Source organism: Pelodiscus sinensis, chromosome 3 (assembly GCF_052426305.1).
Source record: "Pelodiscus sinensis isolate ZL-2025 chromosome 3, ASM5242630v1, whole genome shotgun sequence".
NCBI classification, from domain to species: domain Eukaryota; kingdom Metazoa; phylum Chordata; order Testudines; family Trionychidae; genus Pelodiscus; species Pelodiscus sinensis.
Window position 1 is genome coordinate 882,374 of NC_143054.1, and position 25,937 is coordinate 908,310.

At 53.2% G+C, this 25,937-nt stretch overlaps 2 protein-coding genes and 1 long non-coding RNA gene across 5 annotated transcripts in view; 2 read left to right on the forward strand and 1 right to left on the reverse strand.

Annotated features, from left to right (window-relative positions):
* The first annotated feature begins 382 nt into the window (after positions 1 to 382).
* CCDC121 (coiled-coil domain containing 121) lies at positions 383 to 3,544 on the forward strand. Its single transcript, XM_075915747.2, has 2 exons — positions 383 to 519; positions 2,141 to 3,544. The coding sequence occupies exon 2, from the start codon at positions 2,193 to 2,195 to the stop codon at positions 2,958 to 2,960; it is 768 nt and encodes a 255-aa protein (XP_075771862.2). The 5' UTR covers positions 383 to 519; positions 2,141 to 2,192; the 3' UTR covers positions 2,961 to 3,544.
* Positions 3,545 to 6,511: 2,967 nt separating this feature from the next.
* Positions 6,512 to 25,937, reverse strand: part of ZNF512 (zinc finger protein 512) — a 43,395-nt gene continuing 23,969 nt past the window's right edge. Inside the window, exons 14-15 of one of the 3 annotated variants that reach the window (XR_012899065.2) lie at positions 8,934 to 9,328; positions 6,512 to 8,414 (exon numbers count right to left, since the gene is read on the reverse strand). Coding sequence is in view for 1 of the 3 variants with exons in the window: in XM_075915744.2 (XP_075771859.2) it covers positions 6,807 to 8,291 (1,485 nt within the window). In the remaining 2 variants the exon portion in view is untranslated. Of the gene's footprint in view, positions 8,415 to 8,933; positions 9,329 to 25,937 lie in introns of those variants that run through there. The other 2 variants (XM_075915744.2, XR_012899066.2) reach the window with 2 other exon arrangements.
* On the forward strand, positions 9,046 to 15,913 carry LOC149524594 (uncharacterized). Its single transcript, XR_016349064.1, has 2 exons — positions 9,046 to 9,108; positions 15,286 to 15,913. It is a non-coding gene; the product is annotated as an uncharacterized LOC149524594 (long non-coding RNA).

Below are 25,937 nucleotides of genomic sequence, written 5' to 3' on the forward strand. Positions count from 1 at the left end.
GATCCCTCCCGCGCCCCGCTCCTCCCAGAGCCCCCACCAGTCCTGCACCCCCACCCCTAATGGGGGATCCCTCCCGCGCCCCGCTCCCCCCAGAGCCCCGCCCCCTCCCGCACCCCCACCCCCTAGTCGGGGATCCCTCCCGCGCCCCGCTCCTCCCAGAGCCCGCACCCGTCCTGCACCCCCACCCCCTAGTTGCGGATCCCTCCCGCACCCCGCTCCTCCCAGAGCCCCGCCCCCTCCCGCACCCCCATCCCCTAGTGGGGGATCCCTCCCGCGCCCCGCTCCTCCCAGAGCCCCGCCCCCTCCCGCGCCCCGCCCTGCTCTGGTGCTCGCGGCGCGGGGGACGCGGATCGGGCCCGCAGCGAGTCGCAGGCTCGGGCCCCCGGCCAACTCCGTCACCAGCGATGGCCACGTGGCGGTGACGTAGAGGGAGGGGCGGGGCCATGGCGGCTCCTCCCCCCGGCCCGTCTCCTGGCGACGGGGAAGCTGCGCGGCGGAGACCCCCGAACGCGGCGCTTGGTAGCGGGGGGGGGGCCTGGCCGGGGGGGGGCCCGGCCGGGGATCGGGGGGGGGGCCTGGCTGGGGGGGGGCCCGGCCGGGGGATCGGGGGGGGGCCTGGCTGGGGGGCCCGGCCGGGGGATCGGGGGGGGGCCTGGCTGGGGGGGCCGGGGGGGGGCCTGGCCGGGGGATCCGGGGGGGGGGCCTGGCTGGGGGGGGGCCCGGCCGGGGGATCGGGGGGGGGCCTGGCTGGGGGGGGGCCCGGCCGGGGGATCGGGGGGGGGGCCTGGCTGGGGGGGCCGGGGGGGGGGCCTGGCTGGGGGGCCCGGCCGGGGGATCGGGGGGGGGCCTGGCTGGGGGGGCCGGGGGGGGGCCTGGCCGGGGGATCCGGGGGGGGGGCCTGGCCGGGGGGGGGGGCCTGGCCGGGGGACCGGGGGGGGGCCTGGCTGGGGGGGCCTGGCCGGGGATCCGGGGGGGGGGCCTGGCTGGGGGGGCCTGGCCGGGGGATCGGGGGGGGGGCCTGGCTGGGGGGGCCTGGCCGGGGGATCCGGGGGGGGCCTGGCTGGGGGGGCCTGGCTGGGGGATCCGGGGGGGGTCTGTCCGGGGGATCCGGGGGGTCTGTCAGGGGGATCCGGGGGGGGCCTGGCCGGGGGATCCGGGGGGGGCCCTGGCCGGGGGATCGGGGGGGGTCCTGGCTGGGGGATCCGGGGGGGGCCTGGCTGGGGGGGCCGAACGCTGGGGCGCCCTGGCCGGGGGATCGGGGGGGGGGCCTGGCTGGGGGATCCGGGGGGGCCCTGGCCGGGGGATCGGGAGGGGGGCCTGGCCGGGGGATGGGGGGGGGTCTGTCCGGGGGATCCGGGGGGGGCCTGGCTGGGGGATCCGGGGGGGCCCTGGCCGGGGAATCGGGGGGGTCCTGGCTGGGGGATCCGGGGGGGGCCTGGCTGGGGGGGCCGAACGCTGGGGGCGCCCTGGCCGGGGATCGGGGGGGGGGCCTGGCTGGGGGATCCGGGGGGGGCCCTGGCCGGGGGATCGGGAGGGGGGCCTGGCCGGGGGATCCGGGGGGGGGTCTGTCCGGGGGATCCGGGGGGGGCCTGGCTGGGGGATCCGGTGGGGGGTCTGTCCGGGGGATCCGGGGGGGGGCCTGGCCGGGGATCCGGGGGGGGGTCTGTCTGGGGGATCCGGGGGGGGGCCTGGCCGGGGATCCGGGGGGGGGTCTGTCCGGGGGATCCGGGGGGGGGCCTGGCCGGGGGATCCGGGGGGGGGCCTGGCCGGGGGGGGCGCGGGAGCCCGAGGAGTTGGGGTCTGGCAGGGCTGTAGCCACGGGGGGGGCTGGTGGACGCTCCCCCCCACCTTTGCCCCCCTGGCCCAGCCTGGCTGTGCCCCGGGATCCGGGGGCACGTGGGGGGGTGACCCTGGCCCCTGCAATCCCCGGGCTGGGGGACTGGGGGGGCCGCCCCGAGCCGCCCTCTGCCCCCCTCGCCGCCAGCCGGCTCCCCGCAGACACCAGCACCGCTCTGGCGCCCACAGCCGGTCCTGGGGGACACCCGCTGTCCCCCCCGGCCCCTCCCAGCTGCCCCCCCCGGCCCCGGCTGTGCACGGGGGGAGCCTGCGCTGGCTTTCACTGGCCCATTCCGTCTCTCAGGCCCTGGCCCCCAGCCGAGGCCGACGCTGCAGCCGTGCGGGCGGCTGTGGCCATGCAGGGAGCTGCGGGCGGCAGGGACGAGCTGCGGCTGCAGCAGCAGTACAGCCGCCTTTGCCAGGAGCTGGAGGACGTGAAGGGGACCCGGGCCCGGCTGCGGGCGGAGAACGAGTTCCTGCAGCAGGAGGCCCAGCAGCTGCGCGCCGAGAGCCAGGCGTTCCTGTGCTACGTGGCCAAGCAGGCCCAGCGGCGCCAGGCCGCCGTCCTGTCCTTGGACGAGCACAACAGGCAGAGCCTGGCGGCCCTGGGCCGGGCGCGGCAGGAGCTGCTCGCCCGCTACCAGAGGGACGAGGCGGCTCTGCGGCAGCAGCTCTTGCTCCGGGAGGGCGAGCTGCTGCAGCTGAGCAGGGAGGTAGAGGGCCTGGGGGAGATCCAGGCCCTGCAGCGGGAGCAGGCTACCCGCCTCCAGGAGCTGCAGGAGGAGCTGGCGGTCACCAGGCAGCAGCACACGCAGCAGCTGCAGGAGACCAGGCGCCGTTTCCTGCTGGAGAAGGCGGCCTGTGAGCAGCAGGCCCAGCAGCAGCTGCTCTGCCTGGTGCAGCAGGCCCAGGGCGTGGCTGCCCAATGCGCGCAGGAGCACAGCGAGCAGGCAAAGTGCGAGAACCGGGAGCTGCGGCTGGAGCTGCAGCGGCTCCTCCAGCGATCCCGTGCGCTGCAGTCACACAAGAGCCGGCTGGAGACGCAGGCACAGCAGCTGCTGCGGGAGCAACGCTGCATGCAGGACGTGGCTGGCCTGTACCACGCCTACCGGGGCGAGAAGTAGGCCCCAGGGCGGCCACTGCTCCGTGCCTCGATCCACTCCTGGGATTGCTCCAGCAGGAGCGTCGTCAGAAGCAGCTTTGTTACTGCTCTGAGGGGACGGGGGGTCCTAGAGCACGTGGCCGGAGGAGCTGTGACTGCCAGCCCAGAGCAAGACACGCCTGGATACATGCCAGTCTCAGGCTCTCACACGGCCCCTGGATCACAGAACCACGGTGTGACGTAGTGGGGGTACCTGGCTGGTTTCTATGCTGCTGGCTCTGGGGTAACCCCCACTGGCTGCCGTGGGTACCACGACCCAGCAAAACAGGATGAGTCACTATGCAGACCAGTGGCCAGACACCCCCCATGGAGAGGAACAAAGGAAGGGGGAATGCTGCCCTGGCTGGGGGGCAGGGCTGGAAGAGTGTGAGTTAGTTGCTGTCTGAGAGCATGGAGGAGACAGCCTAGGGAAAGGGGCTGGAGTTTAGGGGCCCAGTCTCCCCCATCTCAAGGGGGCCTGAGGCATCCTAGCCCAGCTCTGTGACCAGATTACATCTGTGCTGTGCTGTAGCCTGGAGAGGCAATAAACTTCCTCTGTTCCACCGGCTGGTGCAGTCTGTTCGTGCCATTTCAGGGTGCAGGAGACGGGGGATCCCCAACGCGCCGTCACACACGGCACACAAGAATGGGAAGGGCCCTCGAGTCCCCCTGCCCTCCCGGCAGGACCCAGCGCTGTCTAGAGTCTCTAGCCCAGTGGTCCCCAACGTGGTGCCCGCCCCACCCCTGGGCGCACAGCACATGGGCATCCCCACCCCTAGGCATACGGCACAGGAGCGGCGCCAGCCCCGGGCATGCAGCACATGGGCTGTTCCGACCCCGGGCGCGCGGCGCATAGGCACTGCCGGCTCCTGGGCATGTAGCACGTGGGCTGTTCCGACCCCAGGCACGCGGCACATAGGCACTGCCGGCTCCTGGGCATGCAGCACGTGGGCTGTTCCGACCCCGGGCGCGCGGCGCATAGGCACTGCCGGCTCCTGGGCATGCAGCACATGGGCTGTTCCGACCCCGGGCGCGCGGCGCATAGGCACTGCCGGCTCTTGGGCACGCGGCCCAGGAGCGGCGCCAGCCCCGGGCATGCAGCACGTGGGCTGTTCCGACCCCGGGCACGCGGCGCATAGGCACTGCCGGCTCCTGGGCATGCAGCACGTGGGCTGTTCCGACCCCAGGCACGCGGCGCATAGGCACTGCCGGCTCCTGGGCATGCAGCACGTGGGCTGTTCCGACCCCGGGCACGCGGCGCATAGGCACTGCCGGCTCCTGGGCATGCAGCACGTGGGCTGTTCCGACCCCGGGCACGCGGCGCATAGGCACTGCCGGCTCCTGGGCATGCAGCACGTGGGCTGTTCCGACCCCGGGCACGCGGCGCATAGGCACTGCCGGCTCCTGGGCATGCAGCACGTGGGCTGTTCTGACCCCAGGCACGCGGCGCATAGGCACTGCCGGCTCCTGGGCATGCAGCACGTGGGCTGTTCCGACCCCGGGCACGCGGCGCATAGGCACTGCCGGCTCCTGGGCATGCAGCACGTGGGCTGTTCCGACCCCAGGCACGCGGCGCATAGGCACTGCCGGCTCCTGGGCATGCAGCACGTGGGCTGTTCCGACCCCAGGCACGCGGCGCATAGGCACTGCCGGCTCCTGGGCATGCAGCACGTGGGCTGTTCCGACCCCAGGCACGCGGCGCATAGGCACTGCCGGCTCCTGGGCATGCAGCACGTGGGCTGTTCCGACCCCGGGCACGCGGCGCATAGGCACTGCCGGCTCCTGGGCATGCAGCACGTGGGCTGTTCCGACCCCAGGCGCAAGGCGCATGGGTGGCCCCATCCCCAGGCGTGTGCAGCCCCACCCCCTGGCACCCAGGCGCCCCAAAAGGTTGGGGACCACTGCTCTACCCCATCCCTGACCGGCGTCTGGCCGACCTGCTCACACATCTCCACGGATGGCGCTACTGAAGACCTGACTGCTTCACAGAGCCCAAGCCTTGCTGCCAGGCAGGGCAATGCCATTGGTCGTAAGCTCGGCCCTAGACGTGATCAGGGAGACGTTTCCTGGCCTGCTGCACAGGTCAGACTCCGTGATCCCAGTGCTCCCTGCTGGCCTGGGGACTTGTGACTTCTCCTCACTGTGCAGCCCGAGGCTGAGCAGGGAACGAGTCCCAGGTGGCCTCCCTCTCCAGAGAGATCCTGGGCCAGGCCCGCTCTTGCGCTTTTCTCACAAGGCCTGGGATCGTCCGAGCCGAGTCCGTGGGAGCAGCCTCTCTGGGCGAGGAAGACAGGCTTTTGGGCCACCCCCCCAGGAACATGTGCCTGTGCACAAGGAGCCGGGTCTCCCCCGTGGGCGTTGGGCCCACACAGACACAGAGGTGCGATGGAGACGAGGGCCGGAGACGTAAGTGTTCCGGGCTGGGCTGAGGCCGCGCCCACTTGGCAAAGAGGAGCTGCGGCTCAGAGTCGAGGACGGAAAGGGCCAATGGTGTGAACACTGGCCGCAGGCACAGGCCGGAAGGGCGGCAGCCAGACACCTCGTGAAGAAACACCCCGGGACCAGCACGGCGTACGCAGCCCGCAGGCGATGGCTGGAATCCCCGTGGATGTAGGTATGCCAGAGGGGCAGCCTGGTCCGGCAGGCGTGACGTGTAACTCGTTTGTACCCGAGGGCGTGGGGCGGGGACAAATCTCTCCTGCTGGAGCGGAGTGCGTTGTAGCGCGTCCTCCCGTTAGCCTAACGCAGGGTCTGAGCCGGGGCTGGGACGGTGCTTCGCTAATAAACCTGGCCTGGGGCCCTCGCCCCTTGTCTGAGCGTGGCCTGTGGGGCTCGGAGGCAGCGCGGCACCCGGGGCGAGCACGCAGCCGAGCCGGGCAGGACGCCCCCGTCCTCCCACCCGCAGGCGCGCGAGGTGAGAGCCTGGGACAGACGCTGATCCAACTAGACCAGCGGTCACCAGCCAGTCCGGGAGACCTCGGAGCCTCGGACACGGGGGCCTCAAGTGCAGCACTTCAGCTGCCCTCTCCTGCCCTTTGCCTCCGAGCTGCCCCTCCCCCTGGGAGCCTCCTGCTTGCTGGGCAGGGCGAGGAGGGTGCCCCTCTCCCGCTCTGATCCTCTCTCCACTGAGCAGAGGGGGCACAACAGGGCTTGGGATGGAGGGAGTTTCCTGGCTGCTTTTGGGAGTGGGCCAGGGCCAGAACAGCAGGGAGCCTGCCTCGGCCCCACTGCACCCCCACCCAGGAGCCACCTGAGGTAAGCAGGGCCCCGCTGGAGCCCTCAGCCCGAACCCCCTCCTGCCCCTAAGCACTCCTGCATCCCAGGGCCTGCACCTAGGACCCCTGCAGCTCCCCAGCTGCCAGCAGCCCGCGCCCCAGCCCTCTGCCCCGGCCTGATGCAGTGGGCAGGGCGGGAGGCAGCTGGGGCAGGGGTATTTATACTTGAGGTAGATCTTGGCTCACACTTACATTCCAACAGTGATCGTGTGCTTAAAAACTCTTGTGATCTTTGGACTTTAAAAAAAGAAAACTCTGATTTTCTCCTCCAGAAAGGACTTATTTTTGTCTTGTGTCAGACCAGAAGAACAAGGGGACACACACTGAAATACAAAGGGGGCCAATTCAGAGCTAGTAAAGGAAATACTTTTTCACACAACTCACAGGCAGCCACAGCGAGCAGGAACTGCAAGATGAACAGGCTGGATACTCGTCAGTGATCTCAACGTCCAGGGTTACGTTTAACGGTAGAAATATTAGGAGAGGTGATCGTTACTGCAGAACTGGGTCCCGCACGAGAGCAAAGACCAGAGCAGCACAGCCCTCTTCCTTCCTTAATGGATTGTTGCTTCCAGCAGCAGAAACAGAGTCATGGACTCCTGCAGTCTCTTAGGGAACCCCCATTTCTGATGAAGCAGTTTCTCTCTCAGGTGGAATTCAAAGTATCTTCTGATGTCATCCGGGATGAGACCTTCCTCCCTCCCAGCTCCTGGAACTGACAGGCCGGCCAGCGCTTTGCAGGGACTTTGGTTGCCCAGCGTGTGTCTGTTGGGAGGCCGGGGAGTCTCTGCAAGAGGCGCCCCAGCAGGGCTGGGTTGCCGTTGGGATTCTGGAGGGAACTCTGTGAGGGTCACCTGTGGCTGAGCCCCTCGCTGCTCGCCCCCCGAGGGTCCCGCTGCCTCACTGCCAGATCTCTGCCCAGTCACAAGGCCTTTCTGCGCTTCCTGGACCCCAAGCCCGACTGGGACCTCATCTCTACTGGCACGTGAGCGTGGCCGGGACTGCAGCGGCTCTGCACGATTGACGGCCCTTTGGCACCCAGAGGGTGATTTTTGAGACCCACTGATCTTGCTTATGGGGCTTGTTTCTGCTCCGGAGCTGGGCTTCTCCCAGGCAAGAAGCTGGGCAGGGGCCGGTCTCGCGGCAGGAGAGGATTCCTGGGTGATGTAGGGAATGCCCCAGTTCATCTCTAGTTCCGTCCCCAGCTGCAGCTTCTGGTGACATTGTCCTTTGCTGTTTCTGAACATGCAGCTGGTGCCAGCTGCTCTCCGAGCCCCATGGAGGAGGGCCGGTTGTGTCCCTGGGGAACCTGTCCCCAGCAAAACTGGCTCCCAGGAGCCTTTGGAGTCTTCTGACAAGTTGCCGTTCTCTTCCCCCCCCTGGAGTGCCCAGCGCTTGTCCTCCTCCCCCGGCCTGGGCAGCTGAGCGGGCCATTCCCGCAGCAGAGACTCCTCCCCCGTCTCACTCTGGGCACGAGTTCTGGGCCGACGTCTCCTGCTTTCGGCTGGCACGGTCCCAGACACGCTGTCCAGCCTCCCTGGGGCTTGTCCACTCCCTTCAGATCTGCAGGCGGCCAGGCGGGCCCGGCGGGCCCAGCTCTCTGAGCGGCCCCGCACACCCGCATGTGGGGCGGCAGACACGGGGACCTGCTCCTGCCTGGCCGCCTCCGGAGCCACAGACCATGTCAAAGACTTCTGGATTCTCTTGGGAAGGCCCCATTTGAGATGCACCATTTTCTCTCTCAGGTGCCGCTCCAGGAGCCTGCGCCTTTCTGCCCTGAAGAGCGGCCGCTGACGCTCCGGGGCCCCCCGCAGCGCAGTGCACTCCAGGAAGGCGGGCAGGGGCGGGAGGGCGGCTGCCAGGGAGTTCAGGGTTATGCACGGCAAGCCCCACAGCAGCTGCAGTCTCTTGTGTTGGACGTGGGCGTTGAGCTGCTCTCTCTCGCCCTGCGTGAGCAGCAATGGGTGAAGCAGAGACGACTCCACGATAGCCCCACTGCCTCTGCTGAGGGGAAGGGGGTAGGGCGAGGGGGAGGCCATGGTGCCCCACCGCACCTGGGGCAGGGCTGCAGCCAGCGAGCCCTTGTCTGGAGAGCGTCAGGCCGCGGTGCTTGCTGTCGCTCAGGACCCGAGGCTGCTGACGACTCAGGTCCAGTCCCTGGCCTGTTAATGAGAAAGATGCTAACGTATAGGAAGTGCCCTTGCACAGGCGTGGTGCTTTCAAAGGGAGGCGGGAGCACACGGCCCCTTTGCAGGAGAGGCTCAGGCATTTCTGGGCGTCGCCAGCGGCAGGGCCTGCCTTTCACAGTTGAATACATCAAGGGGACCGGGTTGCTGATGCTCAAGGGCTGGCGCAGCCCGGGGGGAAGGTGGGAGTGGCTCACAGGCTGCTGGTGTCCAGGAGCTGGCAGACTTCCTTGTGCTAGAGGCAGGGGTAACACGGTGAGCCCGGGGACCTGGTGAACAGTCACCGTGCGCTTGCAACGGCTGGGGGAAGACACCCCCCCATGCAGAGGTGGGAAAGAGGGAACATGCGCTGCCCACACCCACCAGCTCTGCAGTGGCTTGGGGGGGGACGGAGGCAGGCCAAAAGAGGAGACTCTTGTGGTGCACCTGACTTTAGAAGGGGAGGCGCGGGATTTAGGGTGCCAGCCCCCACAGAAGCTCATTGTGTACCCTCACCTGGCACAGGCCTGCAGTGTGAGACCAATTCTGTGCACGTGGTGGCGGAACAGCACCACTGTGAGGTCATTGCTGCATCACACGCGTGCGGGGCTGGAACGCCCCAGTGCGGCCGGACTCTGCTGGAGTAGATGATCAGGAAGTCCCCTCCCTCGGTGCCTGCCCAGCATGCCAGGTGCGCTACACTGCAAGAGTCACCCTCAGGCCAATAGGAGGAGACTCTCCACCTTGGGCACTAGAGTTCTGGCAGGAGCCAGGGTGGGAGAAGATACAACGCAGGCAGGGTCTGAGCAGAAACACTAGGCGCAAGGAGACGCAAGGGGAGACTGTCAGGCCAGGGTACAACATCCACCAGAGGGGCAGAACAGGTCATGCAGGCGGGGGAATGGCACCATCTGCGAAAGGAAGCGTAACAGTCAAAGGACCTAACCACAGAAACCACCACAGCAGCACATCCACAACGTGAGCTAGGCCAGCCATGCCCCTCAGCCATGCATTGTGCCCAAACTGCCCAGTCTCTACGAGAAAGGATCAATGGACACATCAGGTATCTGAAAAGGCAACACACAGAAACCTGTTGCGGAACAGATTAACTTGCCGGGTCACTCACTAACGGGTCTCAAAATCACCGTATTATCACAAGCCAACTTCAAACGCTAGCTTGAAAGAGCTGGATTTCATTTACAAGTCTGATACCTGGAACAGAGGAGTAAACAAAGGCCTTGCATGGATGGCCCACTATACATTCCACCCCTAATGACCCAAAAAACAAGTGCCAGGTACTTAAGAGCACTTAGTACCCACTCTATGAGCTTCATTTGGCTTGGACATTCTAATCGACTATTTTTCCCCTTTTTTCTCCTTTCCTCCCCCCCTCCCATCCCCTCTCTTTCTCTGCTATTTATTTGGAACCTGGACTCGAAACTCCATTCATCTGAAGAAGTGGGTTGTGCCCACAAAAGCTCATGATCCCATCTACATGCTTTGTTAGTCTCTAAGGTGCTGCAGGACTGTTTGTTATTTTTTAAGTTTTTTCTCTGAGAACGGTTATTCAGCCAGGTATGCACCCACTTTAGGGTGTATTTCTCTATTTTACTGATAGGAAAGTCATGCAAGACCATATCAAAAGCTTTACTAAAATCTGGATATATCACGTCCACCACTTCCCCCTTATCCACAAGACTCGTTATCCTATTAAAGCTATCAGATTGGTCTGACATGATTTGTTCTTTACAAATCCATACTGGCTGTTACCTAGCACCTTACTATCTTCCAGATGTTTGCAGATGATTTCCTTAATTACTTGCTCCATTATCTTTCCTGGCACAGAAGTTAAATTGACTGGTCTGTAGTTTCCTGGGTTGTTCTTAGTTCCCTTTTTGTAGATGGGCACTAGATCTGCCCTTTTCCAGTCCTCTGGAATTGTTCCCGTCTTCCATGCCTTTTCAAAGACAATAGCTAAGGGCTCAGATACCTCCTCTATCAGCTCGAGTATTCTAGGACGCATTTCATCAGGCCCTGGTAACTTGCAGACATCTAGCTTGTCTAAGAAATTGTAACTTGTTTTTTTTATTTTATCTTCTAAACCTTCCCCATTTGCACTAGCATTCACTATGTTAGGCATCCCATCACCATCAGACTTCTTGGTGAATACTGAAACCAAGAAGTCATTAAACATCTCTGCCATTTCCAATTCCAAATTTCCTGTTACTGTTTCTCCCTCCTCACTGACCAGTGGGCCTACCCTGTCCTTGGTCTTCCTCTTGTATATTTGTAAAAAGTTTTCTTGTCTCCCTTTATGTCTGTAGCTAGTTTGAGCTTGTTTTGTGCCTTTGCCTTTCTAATCTTGCCCCTGCATTCGTGTGTTGTTTGCCTATATTCATCCTTTGGAATTTGTCCTAGTTTCCACTTTTTATATGACTCCTTTTTGATTTTTAGATCATGCAAGATCTCCTGGCTAAGCCAAGGCGGTCTCTTGCCAGTCTTTCATACACAGCAGAATAGTTTTCTTTTGGGCCCTTAACAATGTCCCTTTGAAAAACTGCCAACTCTCCTCAGTTGTTTTTTGCCTGAGTTTTGGTTCCCATGGGACCTTACCTACCAGCTCTCTGAGCTTACCAAAATCTGACTTCCTGAAAACCACTGTCTGTTTTGCCGTTCTCCCTTCTACCGTTCCTTAGAATCATGAGCTCTATGACTTCATGGTCACTTTCACCCAAGCTGCCTTCCACTTTCAAACTCTCAACCAGTTCCTCCCTATTCGTTAAAATCAAATCTAGAACAGCTTCCCCCCGGTATCTTTTTCAACCTTCTGGAAAAAAAAGAAAAGTACCGCTTAATCTGTGCCCTGCTGTCTTGGTTTCCCAACATATAGTTGGATAGTTGAAGTTCCCCATCATCACCCAATTTGTTAAAAAAAAAAAAAAAAGCAGCATCCACCTTTTCTGCCTGGGTAGACCCTTAGCATGACACCACCCTTGGTTTTTTACCCAGCCTAGAGACTCAACACGTCTGTCTCCTGTGTCCATCTCCAGCTCAGTCCAAGTGTGGACATTTTTAATATATGAGGCAACACCTCCTCCCTTTTCCCCCCCTGCTTATCCTTCCTGAGCAAGCTGCATCCTTCTATACCAATCGTGTGGATTATCCCACCAAGTCTCTGTCACACTACCGATGTCACAGTTGTGTTTATTTACTAGGACTTCCAGTTCTTCCTGCTTTTCCCCCATACTCCTTGCATTTGTATACAGGCATCTAAGATACTGATTTGATTTTGCCCCCCAGTTCTGCCCTGTCCCTCCTTTATCTCTGCTATTCTAGCTCATGCTCCCTCCCATTTCCAATCCATCTCCAGGGCCAAATGTTGTTCATGTTCCTGTGAGCTTTGGTCACCTGCCCCCATCGCACCTAGTTTAAAGCCTCCTCACTTATCCTCTCACAAGACAGGCCGCCCATTCCTCTGATCCTCCTCCCAGCTCTTCTCTACACGGTTTCCATTCACATTAAAGTGTCGGTGACCCCAATGTGCACACTCTGCCACGCAGGGTCTCACTGGTGCCTCATCCATCGACATTAATACTTTTCAAGCTCTCCTGGAAATGCCTGCTACAGCCACGGATGACATTTGTCTTGTTCAGTAACTCGCTCCTCCTGTGATCAGTTCAGACAGCCAGGGCTTTTCCATTTTCCCCATTTCTGATCCTCCCATTGCCAAGGTCACCCAGAACCTGCTGCACAATGCTCCAATCTTCCTGCGTCCGTGATGCCTCCCAGCTTTGTAGCATCAGCACTTTCGTTACCACACTCCTACTTTCCATGCCAATGTCATTCGTAACCAGGGCTCGCCGAGCCGCAGCGAACCCCGCTCGCCAGCCGCGCTGTCCGGCGATCTGTGCATGTGCAGATCGCCCAAACCCGGCTCTTCCAGGTTGGGATTACATAGTTTGTTGAGCCCTGTTCATAAAAATATTGAATAAGACTGAGCTCAAGGCCAGCTGTCCACTAGAAACATCCATCCAGTCTGCCAGGTAGCCTTTCAGTACAACCAGCCGTCTTCTCCCCTTTAGAAACAAGTAGCAGTCCTGTGGCAACTTACAGACTAACAAATACTAGATCATGAGCTTTTGTGAGTAAAACCCACTTCACCAGATGAGCTGGAGTGGAAATAGCAGAATCCAAGGTACACTCAGCAGCAAAAGCTGTTGCCTGTCAATCGTAGGACCTGTATTAATGACACTAATTGAGTAAAAACTTAAAACTTGTTTATAAAGCTGGGAGTCAGGGACCAGGGAGCTTTGCGAACAGGAGCAGCAGACAGGGATTTTTGAGAGGGAGTTGGGAAGGGGAGTGGGAAGGGGCCATGGTACACTTGCCAGTCTTTATAGTTTAAAGCTTTTAATCAAAACTTCCTGATTTAACTAGAAACCCTCTCAATAGCCTAGGGAGCTGGAGGAGAGAACACAGGCAGAAGCCCAGCAGCAGAGTGGGGACTATCCTGTTTATTGCACTCAGTGCAGCATGTCTGATTACCTGCCCCGTGGGCGGGTGGCTGGTGTGTGCATTTGGTACAAGGAGCTCCTGGCACTCAGAGACCGGGTATGGGCTTTGGAGGCCGGGGTGGCTGAACTGGAGGAGCGGAGGGAGGCAGAGAGGTGCATAGATGAGGCTTTCCAGGACACTGTAGAATTGTCCCACCTCCGGGCAGACAGCCCCTGTGCTGTTAAGGAGGATGAAAGGCTCAGGGAAGGAGAGCAGTCAACGGGAGCAGAGTGAAAACTTCCCATAGTTGGGACCCTCCTTCCAGATGTTGTGGGACCCTCTCGCACGGAGGTTACCTCTCCGGGGGAGGGAACTCCAGTCACTAGGGAAAGGCAGTTGTTAGTAATGGGAGATTCGATCGTTAGAAACAGACAGCTGGGTTTGCGATGACCGGGAGAACCGTATGGTCACTTGCCTGCCTGGTGCAAAGGTTGCAGATCTCTCGAGGCATCTAGACAGACTTATGTGTAGTGCTGGGGAGGAGCCGGTGGCCGTGGTACATGTAGGTACCAGTGACATAGGGAAGGGTAGGAGAGATGTCCTGGAGGCCAAATTTAGGCTGCTAGGAAAGAGACTGAAATCCAGGACCTCTATGGTGGCATTCTCGGAAATGCTTCTAGTTCTACACGCAGGGCCAGGTAGGCAGGCAGAGCTTCAGAGTCCCAATGCAAGGAGGAGACAATGATGTAGGGAGGAGGGGTTTAGCTTTATAAGAAACTGGGGAAACTTTTGGGATAGGGGGAGCCTAGACAGGAAGGATGGGCTCCACCTAAACCAGAGTGGATCCAGACTGCTGGCACTAAACATTAAAAAGGTCGCAGAGCAGTTTTTAAACTAAGAGATGGGGGAAAGCCGATTGGTGCAGAGGATCACGTACATCAGACAGAGACGTCTCTTAGAGGAGAGTCTATTGATAGAGATTCTCTAGGTTTTAGTCAGGAGGAGAGGATGGAAGAGGATAAAGTATGGGCCAGATCAGACGAAAAACATTCACATAAGGAATCTGACACCAGAAAAGGGCAGACAAATAAACAGTGACAAGTTTTTAAAGTGCTTGTACACAAATGCCAGAAGTCTAAAAAATAAGATGGGTGAACTAGAGTGCCTCATGTGAAAAGAGGCTACTGATATAATAGGCACCACAGAAACCAATCAATGGGACACAATCATTCCGGAGCACAAAATATATCAGAAGGACAGAACAGATTGTGCGGCTGGGGAGAGGCACTATACGTGAAAGAAAATTTAGAATCAAATGAAGTAAAAATCTTAGATGAATCAACATGTTTCAAAGAATCGCTATGGATAGTAATTCCCTGCTCTAATAAGAATTTAGCAGTAGGGATCTATTATCGACCACCTGACCAGGACAATGATAGTGACTATGAAATGCTAAGGGAGATTAGAGAGGCTATCAAAATAAAAATAATAGTGGGGGATTTCAACTATCCCCATATTGACTGGGTACACCACCTCAGGACAGGATGCAGACACAAAATTTCTTGATACCTTAAATGACTGCTTCTTGGAGCAGCTGGTGCAGGAACCCACAAGGGGAGAGGCAATTCTCGATTTAGTCCTGAGTGGAGTGCAGGATCAGGTCCAGGAAATAACCGTTACAGGACTGCTTGGGAATAGTGACCATAATATAACAACATGTAACATTCCTATGGTTGGAAGGACACCTCAGCAGCCCAACACTGTGGCATTTAATTTCAAAAGGGGAAGGAACTATGCAAAAATGAGGTTAGTTAAACAGAAAAGAAAAGGTCCAGTGACTAAAGTAAAATCCCTGCTGTTGTAAAGCAGGCTTTTTCTGTCCACGGCCTTCGCGTATAGCCCATCCTGCCACACAAGCCCCTCACACAAAACCCAGGTACTCAGAGGAGCATGGGCAGCACAATGCAGTTTTGTGAATGGAATTTGATCTTATAGGTATTCTGGGACTCACAGGCGCCAAAAAAACAGGGAGGTGAGCATGACTAGATAGTGCTTACAGATAAGCCTCATTTGACCGTAGCTTGACCAGTCTTAGGGGCAAGGGAAAAAGTAAACGTAGGGTAATAAAACACAATTGTCTTACACTAACTATGCCCCATCTGGTCCTGTCCATGAGGGGATCACGCATACATCACGAAAATTTCTATAGGGCAGTATTGTCATACTACCTCATCACTAGCCTATCAGGCCCTGCCAAATGCAGACCCTAGCATGGCACAGACACTGAAGTTTTGTATAAAAGACCCTCAATCCCTTTGTTCGACGGAGGTTCCGTGTATTGAGGGAACGTGTCTTTTTTTTTGCCCGGCTAAAGGATTGATCACCCTGAGGCTGCCTCCCCACCCTTCGAATCAAACATAGGGGTGCACGAGTCCTGAGCATGCTCCGAGTTCTAGTGTGTCTTTGTGTTGTTATCGTTTCTGGATTTGTAAGTATTGCTTAAATTTATTAATTGGTGGTTTAGTTAATAGTTAAGCTGTATTAATTATATCCTATAATCCTGTGAAGTATAAGTAAGTCATATTAATTGTATTGTATAGATAGTGTGATTTTGTGCTATGTGAAAGGGTTAAGCTTTAGCCCAGGTATTAGTGTTAGAAGAAAAATCTTTGAGTTGTCAACTTGTAACAGTAAAAAATCAATGACTAACTCCACCAGCTGTCCTAAAGTGACATTGGAGGGATTGGCTGTGGGTGGTGCTTTTATTATCATTATTTTGGCTTTGTTTTTTGTACTTTTCATTTGTATGCTGCGTTGTCTTAGGCGAATTAGGGATAGTGATTTGATATAAGTGAATTGTAATCAAAGAATTGTAATCAGTTGGGTATAATTGTGCCCAAGCTTTTCTACGCTGTAAAAGTACTAAGCAATTGCTAGTTTAAACACCTACTTGTTAATTGCTGGTTTTGACCACTTAATAAATATCATTTGTTTCACCATCATCCAGTAGTTTTCACTGGGTAGTCAGCTTTAACCCTTGAGGTTCCCATCACATCACCGAACCAAGGTGTAACACCTGCAAGCTGCATGGACACTTTCCAAAGACACCATAATAAAGGCCCAACTGAAATGTACACCCCAAATTAAAAAAACATAGTAAAAGTAGTAAAAAAGAGCCACCGTGGCTTAACATCCATGTAAAAGAAGGAGTGAGAGATAAAAAGACATCTTTAAAAAGTGGAAGTCAAATCCTAGTGAGGTAAATAGAAAGGACCATATACGCTGCCAAATTAAGTATAAAAAAGTAGTAAGTAAAAAAGGAGTTTGAAGAACAGCCAGCCAGAAACTCACAAGGTAATAAAATGTTTTTAAAGTACATTAGAAGCAGGAAGCCTGCTAAACAACCAGTGGGGCCCCTGGACAATCGAGATACAAAAGGAGCACTTAAAGACAATAAAGCCATTGCACAGAAACTAAATGAATTCTTTGCTTCAGTCTTCACGGCTGAGGATGTTGGGGAGATTCCCAATCCTGACCCGTCCTTTGTAGGTGACAAATCTGAGGACTTGTCAGACACTGAAGTGTCATTGGAGAAGGTTTTGGAACAAACTGATAACTCAACAGCAACAAGTCACTGGGACCAGATGGCATCACCCAAGAGTTCTGAAAGAACTCAAATGTGAAATTGCGCAACTATTAACTGTGGTTTGTAACCTACCTCTTAAATCAGCTTCTGTACCCAAGGACTGGAAGACAGCTAATGTGACACCAATATTTTAAAAGGGCTCTAGAGGCGATCCTGGCAATTACAGACCGGTAAGTCTAACATCAGTGCCGGGCAAATTAGTTGAAACAATAGTGAAGAATAAAATGGTCGGACATATAGAAGAACTTAATTTGTTGGACAAAAGTCAACATGGTTTCTGTAAAGGGAAATCCTGTCTTACTAATCTATTAGAGTTCTTTGAAGGGGTTATCAAACATGCAGACAAGGGGGATCCAGTAGATGTAGTATACTTGGATTTTCAGAAAGCCTTTGACAAGGTCCCTCTCCAAAGGCTCTTGTGTAAATTACATGGCCATGGGATAAGAGGGAAGGTCCTTTCTTGGATTGAGAACTGGTTAAAAGACAGGAAACAAAGGGTAGGAATAAATGGTAAATTTTCAGAATGGAGAGGGGTAACTAGTGGTGTCCCCCAAGGGTCAGTCCTGGGACCAATCCTATTCAACTTATTCCTAAATGATCTGGAGAAAGGGGTAAACAGGGAGGTGGCAAAGTTTTCAGATGAAACCAAACTGCTCAAAGTAGTTAAGACCAAAGCAGACTGTGAAGAACTTCAAAAAGATCTCCCCAAACTAAAGCAAAATGCAGGACAATGTAGCACTTTAAAGACTAACAAGATGGTTTATTAGGTGATGAGCTTTCGTGGGCCAGACCCACTTCCTCAGATCAAATAGTGGAAGAAAGTAGTCACAACCATATATACCAAAGGATACAATTAAAAAAAATGAACAAATATGAAAAGGACAAATCACATTACAGAACAGGAGGGGGATGCGGGGGGTGGGGGGGAGGAAGGAAGGAAGGTAAGTGTCTGTGAATTGATGATATTAGAGGTATATCTACCTCTAGGTATACCTCTAATATCAATTCACAAACACTTACCTTCCTTCCTCCCCCCCTGCCCTGCATCCCCCTCCTGTTCTGCAATGTGATTTGTCCTTTTCATATGTGTTCATTTTTTAAAATTGTATCCTTTGGTATATATGGTTGTGACTACTTTCTTCCACTATTTGATCTGAGGAAGTGGGTCTGGCCCACGAAAGCTCATCATCTAATAAACCATCTTGTTAGTCTTTAAAGTGCTACATTGTCCTGCATTTTGCTTCAACTACCCCAGACTAACACGGCTACATCTCTATCACTATTCCCCAAACTAAGTGATTGGGCAACAAAATGGCAAATAAAATTTAATGTGGATAAATGTAAAGTAATGTACATTGGGAAAAATAACCCCAACTATACATATAATATGATGGGGACTAATTTGGCTACAACTATTTAAGAGAGAGACCTTGGAGTCATTGTGGATAGTTCTCTGAAAACATCCACTCAGGGTACAGCGGCAGGCCTAAAAGCAAATAGAATGTTAGGAGTCAGTAAAAAAAGGATAGCGAATAAGACTGAGAATATCTTATTGCCTCTATAAAAAACCATGGTACGTCCACAGTTTGAATACTGCACAGATGTGGTCACCTCATCTCAAAAAAAGATCTCTTGGCATTGGAAAAGGTTCCGAAAAGGGCAACAAAAATTATTAGAGGTTTGGAACGGGTCCCAGATGAAGAGAGATTAAAAAGCCGGGGACTTTTCAGCTTAGAAAAGAGGAGATGAAGGGGGTGTCGAAGCAAAAACACGCTCCTCTGTGTTTAGGCAGCTAACAAGCAGCTTTATTAATTAATAAAGCACAGCATGAGCCAAACGTGGTCACAGCAGAGCCAGACCCAGTAAAGCTGCTAATACAATCAATCCTAGTATCTTTATACCCTTAACCAAACAGTCTGACGTCAGGGCATCCAATTACAGAAATCCTCAATTAAATTTGGAAAAACAAAGCCTTATCAACAAGATGGCGGACAGGTGCGAGGGAGTACATCTCCTGTCCCAACCAGCCCAATTAACACATACCAATAGCCCATCCTGTAGGCCTCTTCTCACGGGGTGACAGAAAGTTCACTCTGGTCTACGTGCTTGAGAGAAAAGCTGAAATGGTTTCTGATATACAAGATGGCTTCTAGCTAAATATGAAAATGGTTTCTACAGCTTCTACAACTCCCCCCTTTTAGCCTTTTAAAGGCTAACCTTGAAACCATTTTATACCTCCATTTTCCATTAAAGTATTTATGTACATTTCTTGTTCCTTTCTCTGCTCATCCTATTTTAACATCATGAGTTCCACATTCCCTTTGGTAAGGGTCTATCTTGTGTTTTCTAGAATACAAGAAATACAGCATTTGATTAACAAGAAACAGCAATAAGCACAAAAGAAAATAGCCAATACTAAAACTACTCTTTGCAAAATCCAAGTTCCCACATGTCTAAACTAGCCTCCCAACCAATCCCAGAGGGTCCAGTCTTCCCCCTGCCTTAGGCGTTTCACAGTTCTTTTAATTTCTGAGGCATCTTCCTTTACTTCTTTTCTGGTGTCAGAAATATACTCACAGCATTTTCTTCTTACTAAGGCACAAACCCCGCTCTTACTAGCTAGGACATAGTCTAGGGCCATTCGGTTTGGCTTTTTCTCACCCTGGCTCCTGAACCGTTACATGTCCAGCAGTACTTTCCAATTGGGGTCAAGGCTAGGCGGATATACCCTGGGTTAGTAAACCCTTTATCCTGCCAAGTATCATTTGGCTTAGTTTACTAAACAGTGTGCCGTTTATTTGAGTGTTGTTTAGTGGGACTGGAATCATTGGGATGCCTCCTTCTGAATATACCGGACTGTGAGCACATATCCAGCAACCTGTAGAATTAAATTCTTGGGAAACTTGGTTCATTAAAAGCATAAACACATTTGAACCATATAGGTTATAACTACTAAATATTAAAAATAAGATTAAGCATAAGCTTAACATGAATTGTTTGTCCAGCCTCATGCTGGCTGTTCTTCAGGACTTCGTAGTTTGCTTCACCTATCGCTGGCAGGTTCTTCTGGGCCGCAGCTGGTACCTTAGCCTTGGTCTCTCAGGCTCGTCTGCTTCTGGGCCTGGATTGCCGGTACCAAGCCTGTGCTGATCCTCGTCTACTTCTGGACCTGGGTTTCTGGTACCAGGTCTGTGGTGATTCCCATCTGCTTCTGGACCTGGGTCTCCAGTACCAGGTCTGCGGTGCTCCTTGTTGGGGACAACCTCTGTAGGGACTGGAACGGGTTTGCAGTGGGATGCGTGAATCCAGGTGGGCAATCCTTCGCACTTTACAGCAGTATGGGTGGTCAGAAGGACTTGGTAGGGATCCTTTCACCTGGGTTCCAGGGCAGTCTTCCGCTGGTGAACTTTCACGCAAACCCAGTCTCCTGGTTGTAGTTTAAGGCACAGCTCAGTCGGGGCCTTAACCTGTGAATGATAAGACTGTACACACCTCATAAGTTCCTGGCAATACTTGACTATGCTTCTTTTAACGAGTGTGGCATCAGCCAGGTCAATTTCTGGGCTGCTTAACAGTCTCATAGGTTGGCCACATGCAATTTCATGTGGACTGAGTCCAGTTTTCTGATTAGGAGTGGCTCTCATGCTCATTAGGGCAATTGGGAGTGCTACTATCTATGTTAAGCAAGAGTTTTCACATATTTTAGCAAGTTCGTTCTTTAAAATCCTGTTTCATCTTTTTACTGTTTCTGCGCTCTCCAGGTGTCGTGCACAGTGCAGGTCTTGTCTGGTAGAGCAGTACTTTTCCAGTTTTTTTTTTTTAACAATTTGCCCAGTAAAGTGGATACCTTTATTACTGGAGATCACAAGGTGTATTCCCCATGATGGGATGTAATGATTTAGAAGTTTCTTAGCTACTGTGATGTTATCATGTTTCCTGCAGGGATAAGCTTCTACCCATCCCAAAAACAAGCAGACAATAACCAGCACATTATTTAAAAGATTGACATTTAAGCAATTGAATAAAGTCCATTTGTAAATTCAGAAATGGTCCCAAAGGCGGAGATCTGGTTGCTGGAACTGTCTTTACAGGTTTACCCACATTGTGGGCTTGGCAGACAGGGCAAGCCAGACAGTAATCTTTGGATGCTTGGGAGAATTTGGGAGCAAACCAATTTTGTTTTAGGATTGCTACCATCCCCCCCTTTTGCCAACGTGCGACAATCTAGGGAGCACGGGGGCAAGGTGAGGTAGCAAGACCACTGGGGCAACAATGTGGCCATCAGAGCTGCACCACAAGTGGTCTGGGTGCAAGGTGCACCCTGCCAGTCTCCACTCCTGCTTTTCTGATTCTGGGGCTTGGTTTCGCAGGAGGGCCAGTTCTGAAAGAGACGGCGTAGGAGCTGGCGATGGTAGGAGAGAAGGGAAAAACAGCAGGTAGAGGAGCAGATTCCACTACATTCCAGACAGTACAAACTGCATAGCCTGCTACTAAAACTCTACTAAAATTATAAAGGCAAGAACCATTTATATAAAGCACAATGTTAAGATTATTCAAGGGACTTAAATTATTCTTTCATTAGAACAACAATATTGTACACACAACGTTTGAAATACACATATCACAATCAAGACACACACAAGACAAATCTGGACAGAACACAAACTTATTATGTCATGACACAGAACCATGGTTTTTTTCTTTTCCTTCGGTTAATTTTCATATGATATTAGCGCTTCTTGATGATCTGAAAGACAAAGAAAACATTTCTACCCCCGTCGGGGTGGCCCATTATAACTTAAAATACTGCCTAAGATCTGCTAGGGGAACTAGTTACATCTAGTTCCTTACCACTTCTATGGGTGAGTGAGCTGTAACTTTCTGAGAACAAGAGAGCTTCATCGGTACTCGTGACCTTCCACTCTCTTGAATTACCTCTGAGCTGCTAGCTTTCCTTATCAGTGGCATGCCTCAGTTTTTCTCTTGTACTGCAGACCAGGCTTATTTTATTTACTGCTACAGAAACTCTTAGAACAAGGTGCTTGCTAGTTACTATTCCAGCAAGCAAAAGGTTTTTCTTTCCTGAAAAGAATCACATGCAATGTTACAGACTTACTTATGGGGGACAGTGCTCCCCCCCCTTCCAGAACAGACAGGCAGTTTGCAGACACACACAACCTTGGATCTGAAAGCAAGCCAAAAGTGCTATCAGCTCAGCCTTGACCAGAAACACTGTGAAGTTTCTGGGCTTGGATTTTTTTAAACAATAATTAGGTTCCTTGGAAGACACATTTAACTCTTAGGGTGCAGGTTTTACAAATTTACAATGTATAGATTCTATTCTTTTATGCGGTTAACCAATTAAGTTTCAGTAGAATTCCTTATTTTCTCTTTAATAGATTTAACAAAGTGTCTGTAGCTAAATGTTTAACTTGACTGTTTCATTGCTAAGATGATTAAAAGAGGCTGCAAGAAACAAGTCATTTCTTAAAGCAGGTTTGTTTGGGTTTTTTTTTTTTTCCTCCCCCTTAGGATTTGGAGGAACACTTTCTTTAAACTGTTAAACTTATTTTAAACTTTATGTTTTGCTTTGGATCGGGCAAGTTTGTTACAGGAGCCCGTGTTTTCAAAGGGAAGAGCTAATTCCTTTCAGTTATTTTTCATGTTTCCTCTCTACCTGTGTATGCGTTATAAAGAGGGATAGAGGGGTGATGTTGTGCCAGATTTTCCCCCTAAGCTTGGTTGATATGGGTGTGCCAACTGAGAATTTTATTTTCTTTTTTTTTTTTTTCCATTTCTTATGTATTATTTTGGCACAGAGGTGCTGCAGCAACTTTTAAGTTACCTATCTTACTGCAGGGTGGATTTTTGCTTTTCTGAGCTTTACTTTCATCCCTCATAGCTTTAATTTTTCCTCTTTTCCAATTTGTTAAATGCTTACAGGTCCTTGGACCATTATGCACGTACATGTAGTACACAGGGGTGCCTTTCGGCAGAGTGGGGGGTGTTTAAACTAACCCCCACTTAAACTAACTTTACACACTCCAAAGAAAGAGTCTGCCGGGTCTAGAGTGTCAGACCTTAGCAGCTCATGAAATAAGGGGAGTCGTCACTCCCTCACATATCCGCTGAGTCTCGAGGTTCAGCTGACCCCCCCCCCTTGCGTTCAGAGCTCCCTCGTGGGAGAGCCCTGGTGCAGCTGGGATCAGCTCAAGTCTCAGACCTATGCAACGGCATTCATTCTTCACTCATTACATTCATACTCATTTTCCACACACATTTTTTTCTCCTTTTTCACATTTTTCCTATAGTTTCCACATTTAGCTGCATCTTTATTTATTGTCTAGTTCCCATGGGTTTCTATTAAGTGACGCTGCCCTAAGACACCCGGCACTTAATATCAGACTTCATTAGGATCCTATACCAGAAAACACTTAACATAAAGGCACTGGAATTCCTGTAGACTGACCTACCCCCATTTCCTGCGCGCGCTTAATTCTGTAAGACACCGAACTAAAGTCCGCCTGCTTACACTATATTCTGCAAGTCACCGAATCAGAATTCGCCTGCTCGCTCTGCGAGTCACCGAATCAGAATTCGCCTGCTCGCTCTGCGAGTCACCGAATCAGAATTCGCCTGCTTGCTCTGCAAGTCACCGAAACAGGATTCGCCTGCTCGCTCTGCGAGTCACCGAATCAGAATCCGCCTGCTCGCTCTGCGAGTCACTGAATCAGGATCCGCCTGCTCGCTCTGCGAGTCACCGAATCAAGAATTCACCTGCTCGCACTGGTCCCCCCCCTTTTTGTTGCGAAGCACTGGACTCAAGGTCCACCTGCCTCGCAGGGGTTTCCGGCACCTGCCCCAGCCCGGCAGAACACCACGTCCTGGCGCCTGGAGACAGCCTGGCGGAATGGGGCACTATGGCCTGGGGTTAGCCTCAGAGGTCAGTACTACGCCCACAAATAACAAAGAGAGACAACAAAGCTTCCCCACAGTTCCGTGTGCCGAGAGAGAGTAATGGCACCACACCAGCTTTTAGCGTCCGAACACAGAGGGTCCAGCGCATGGCTGCCTCACTAGAGACACCGGTGTGCCCTTTTGGAACTGTGACACATAAGACAGGCCTAATAGACAAAGACAGACACAGACAGACAAAAATGTTAGCCGCTCCACAAAATTGAATTCCGTAGCTCCCCTTACCCCGATGGCCGGCCGTCACTCCAAATCCCAAGCCCTCAACCAGGAGATTTCGTAACAGGTATCCCCTTTACCTTCTCTTGAGCGCTCTGAGAGGTTTGGAAGTGGAGTGCCGGTCCGTCCATACGGGCAAGTGGCGCGTTAGGAATCTCGGTGGGACCTCCAAATTGTCGAAGCAAAAACACGCTCCTCTGTGTTTAGGCAGCTAACAAGCAGCTTTATTAATTAATAAAGCACAGCATGAGCCAAACGTGGTCACAGCAGAGCCAGACCCAGTAAAGCTGCTAATACAATCAATCCTAGTATCTTTATACCCTTAACCAAACAGTCTGACGTCAGGGCATCCAATTACAGAAATCCTCAATTAAATTTGGAAAAACAAAGCCTTATCAACAAGATGGCGGACAGGTGCGAGGGAGTACATCTCCTGTCCCAACCAGCCCAATTAACACATACCAATAGCCCATCCTGTAGGCCTCTTCTCACGGGGTGACAGAAAGTTCACTCTGGTCTACGTGCTTGAGAGAAAAGCTGAAATGGTTTCTGATATACAAGATGGCTTCTAGCTAAATATGAAAATGGTTTCTACAGCTTCTACAGGGGGATATGCTAGAGTCTATAAAATCATCACTGGTGTGGAAACAGGGAATAAGGAAAAGTGATTTACTTGTTCCCATAATGTAAGAACTAGGGGCCACCAAATGAAACCAATGGGCAGCAGATTTAAAATAAATAAAAGGAAGTTTTTCTTCACACAGCACATAGTCAACCTGTGGAACTCCTTGCCTGAGGAGGTTGTGAAGGCTAGGACTATAACAGGGTTTAAGAGAGAACTAGATAAATTCATGGAGGTTAGGTCCATAAATGGCTATTAGCCAGTCTGGGTAAGGAATGGTGTACCTGGCCTCTGTCTGTCAGAGGGTGGAGATGGACGGCAGGAGAGAGATCGCTTGATCATTACCTTACCTGTTCAGTTCACCCCCTCTGGGGCACCTGGTGCTGGCCACTGTCGGCAGACAGGATACTGGGCTAGATGGAGCTTTGGTCTGACCCAGTACGGCCGTTCTTATATGTTGTTAAAAAACAATAGACTAGTAGCACCTTAAAGACTAACAAAACCTGTGGATGGTATCCTGAGCTTTCGTGGGTACAGTCCACTTCTTCAGATGACAGGAGTGTTAGAAGTCCAGATACAAAAATAACTAGGCGGGGAGGGGGGAGAGAAGGGGAAAAAAAAGAAAAGGAGGGGAGGGGAGGAAGAAGAAAAGAGACAGTGAGTAGATAAGCTTCAGAGGGGGAGCTGAGTTAGTCTGTAACAGGAAAAACTTAAAACACAACAAATAGTCTAGTAGCACCTTAAAGCCTACATACTTACAAGAGGCTGATCAGAACCATTAGCACCTCCATTGTTTGGTTGGTAGGTTAAGTATTAGGATGTGGAAAGCAATGTGCGATCCAGCCGATGTCTTTGTTCATACCATTTGCATAAGAATTAAACTTGTAAATGAAGTTAAGTTCCAATCCTTCCCTGTGTATTTGGCTTGTGGAATTAGCCTGAAACAAAACAGCAACTTGGAGATCCATTAATGAGTGTCCAGGTAGATTAAAATGTTCTCCAGCAGATTTTTGTGTGTTGCCTTTTCAGAGATCTGATTTGTGTCCATTAATTCTTTCCCACCGACTGTCACATTACTGGAATTTGAGGGAAGCAGCCAGATCATGGCTGCACCCATAGGTGGGGGTGCTGGCCCCAACAAGGGTATAAAAGGGGGCCATGTGGGGTATTGAATGGGAGCTTATTGTTTGCTGATCCTGTGTACGCTATTTATGTGAGTGTAGAATGTCTGTGTGTGTAGTTAGGAATCTGTAATCTGTGTGAAAGCTGAATATTTCTCTGAATGTGGTTGAGCATTGCTATGGACAGGCTGATTAGCGAGGCCCTGTGGGACAATGGCACTCGATGGGCCAAGGACACATCTAAAGCAGGAGGGCGGAGACCTAAGAGCTGCCTGCAGAGAGAGGCTGAGGGCCAGGTGACTGGCTGCGGCCAAGGAGAGGCCAGGAAGGAGGGATAAAGAGGCCATGTGGTCGATGCCATTTTGTTCTCAGCTCAGCACTTCATCCCAGAGGCAGCACTGCAGGGATTGAAGAGCCCGGAAGACCTGTGAACCCATCCTGATGCT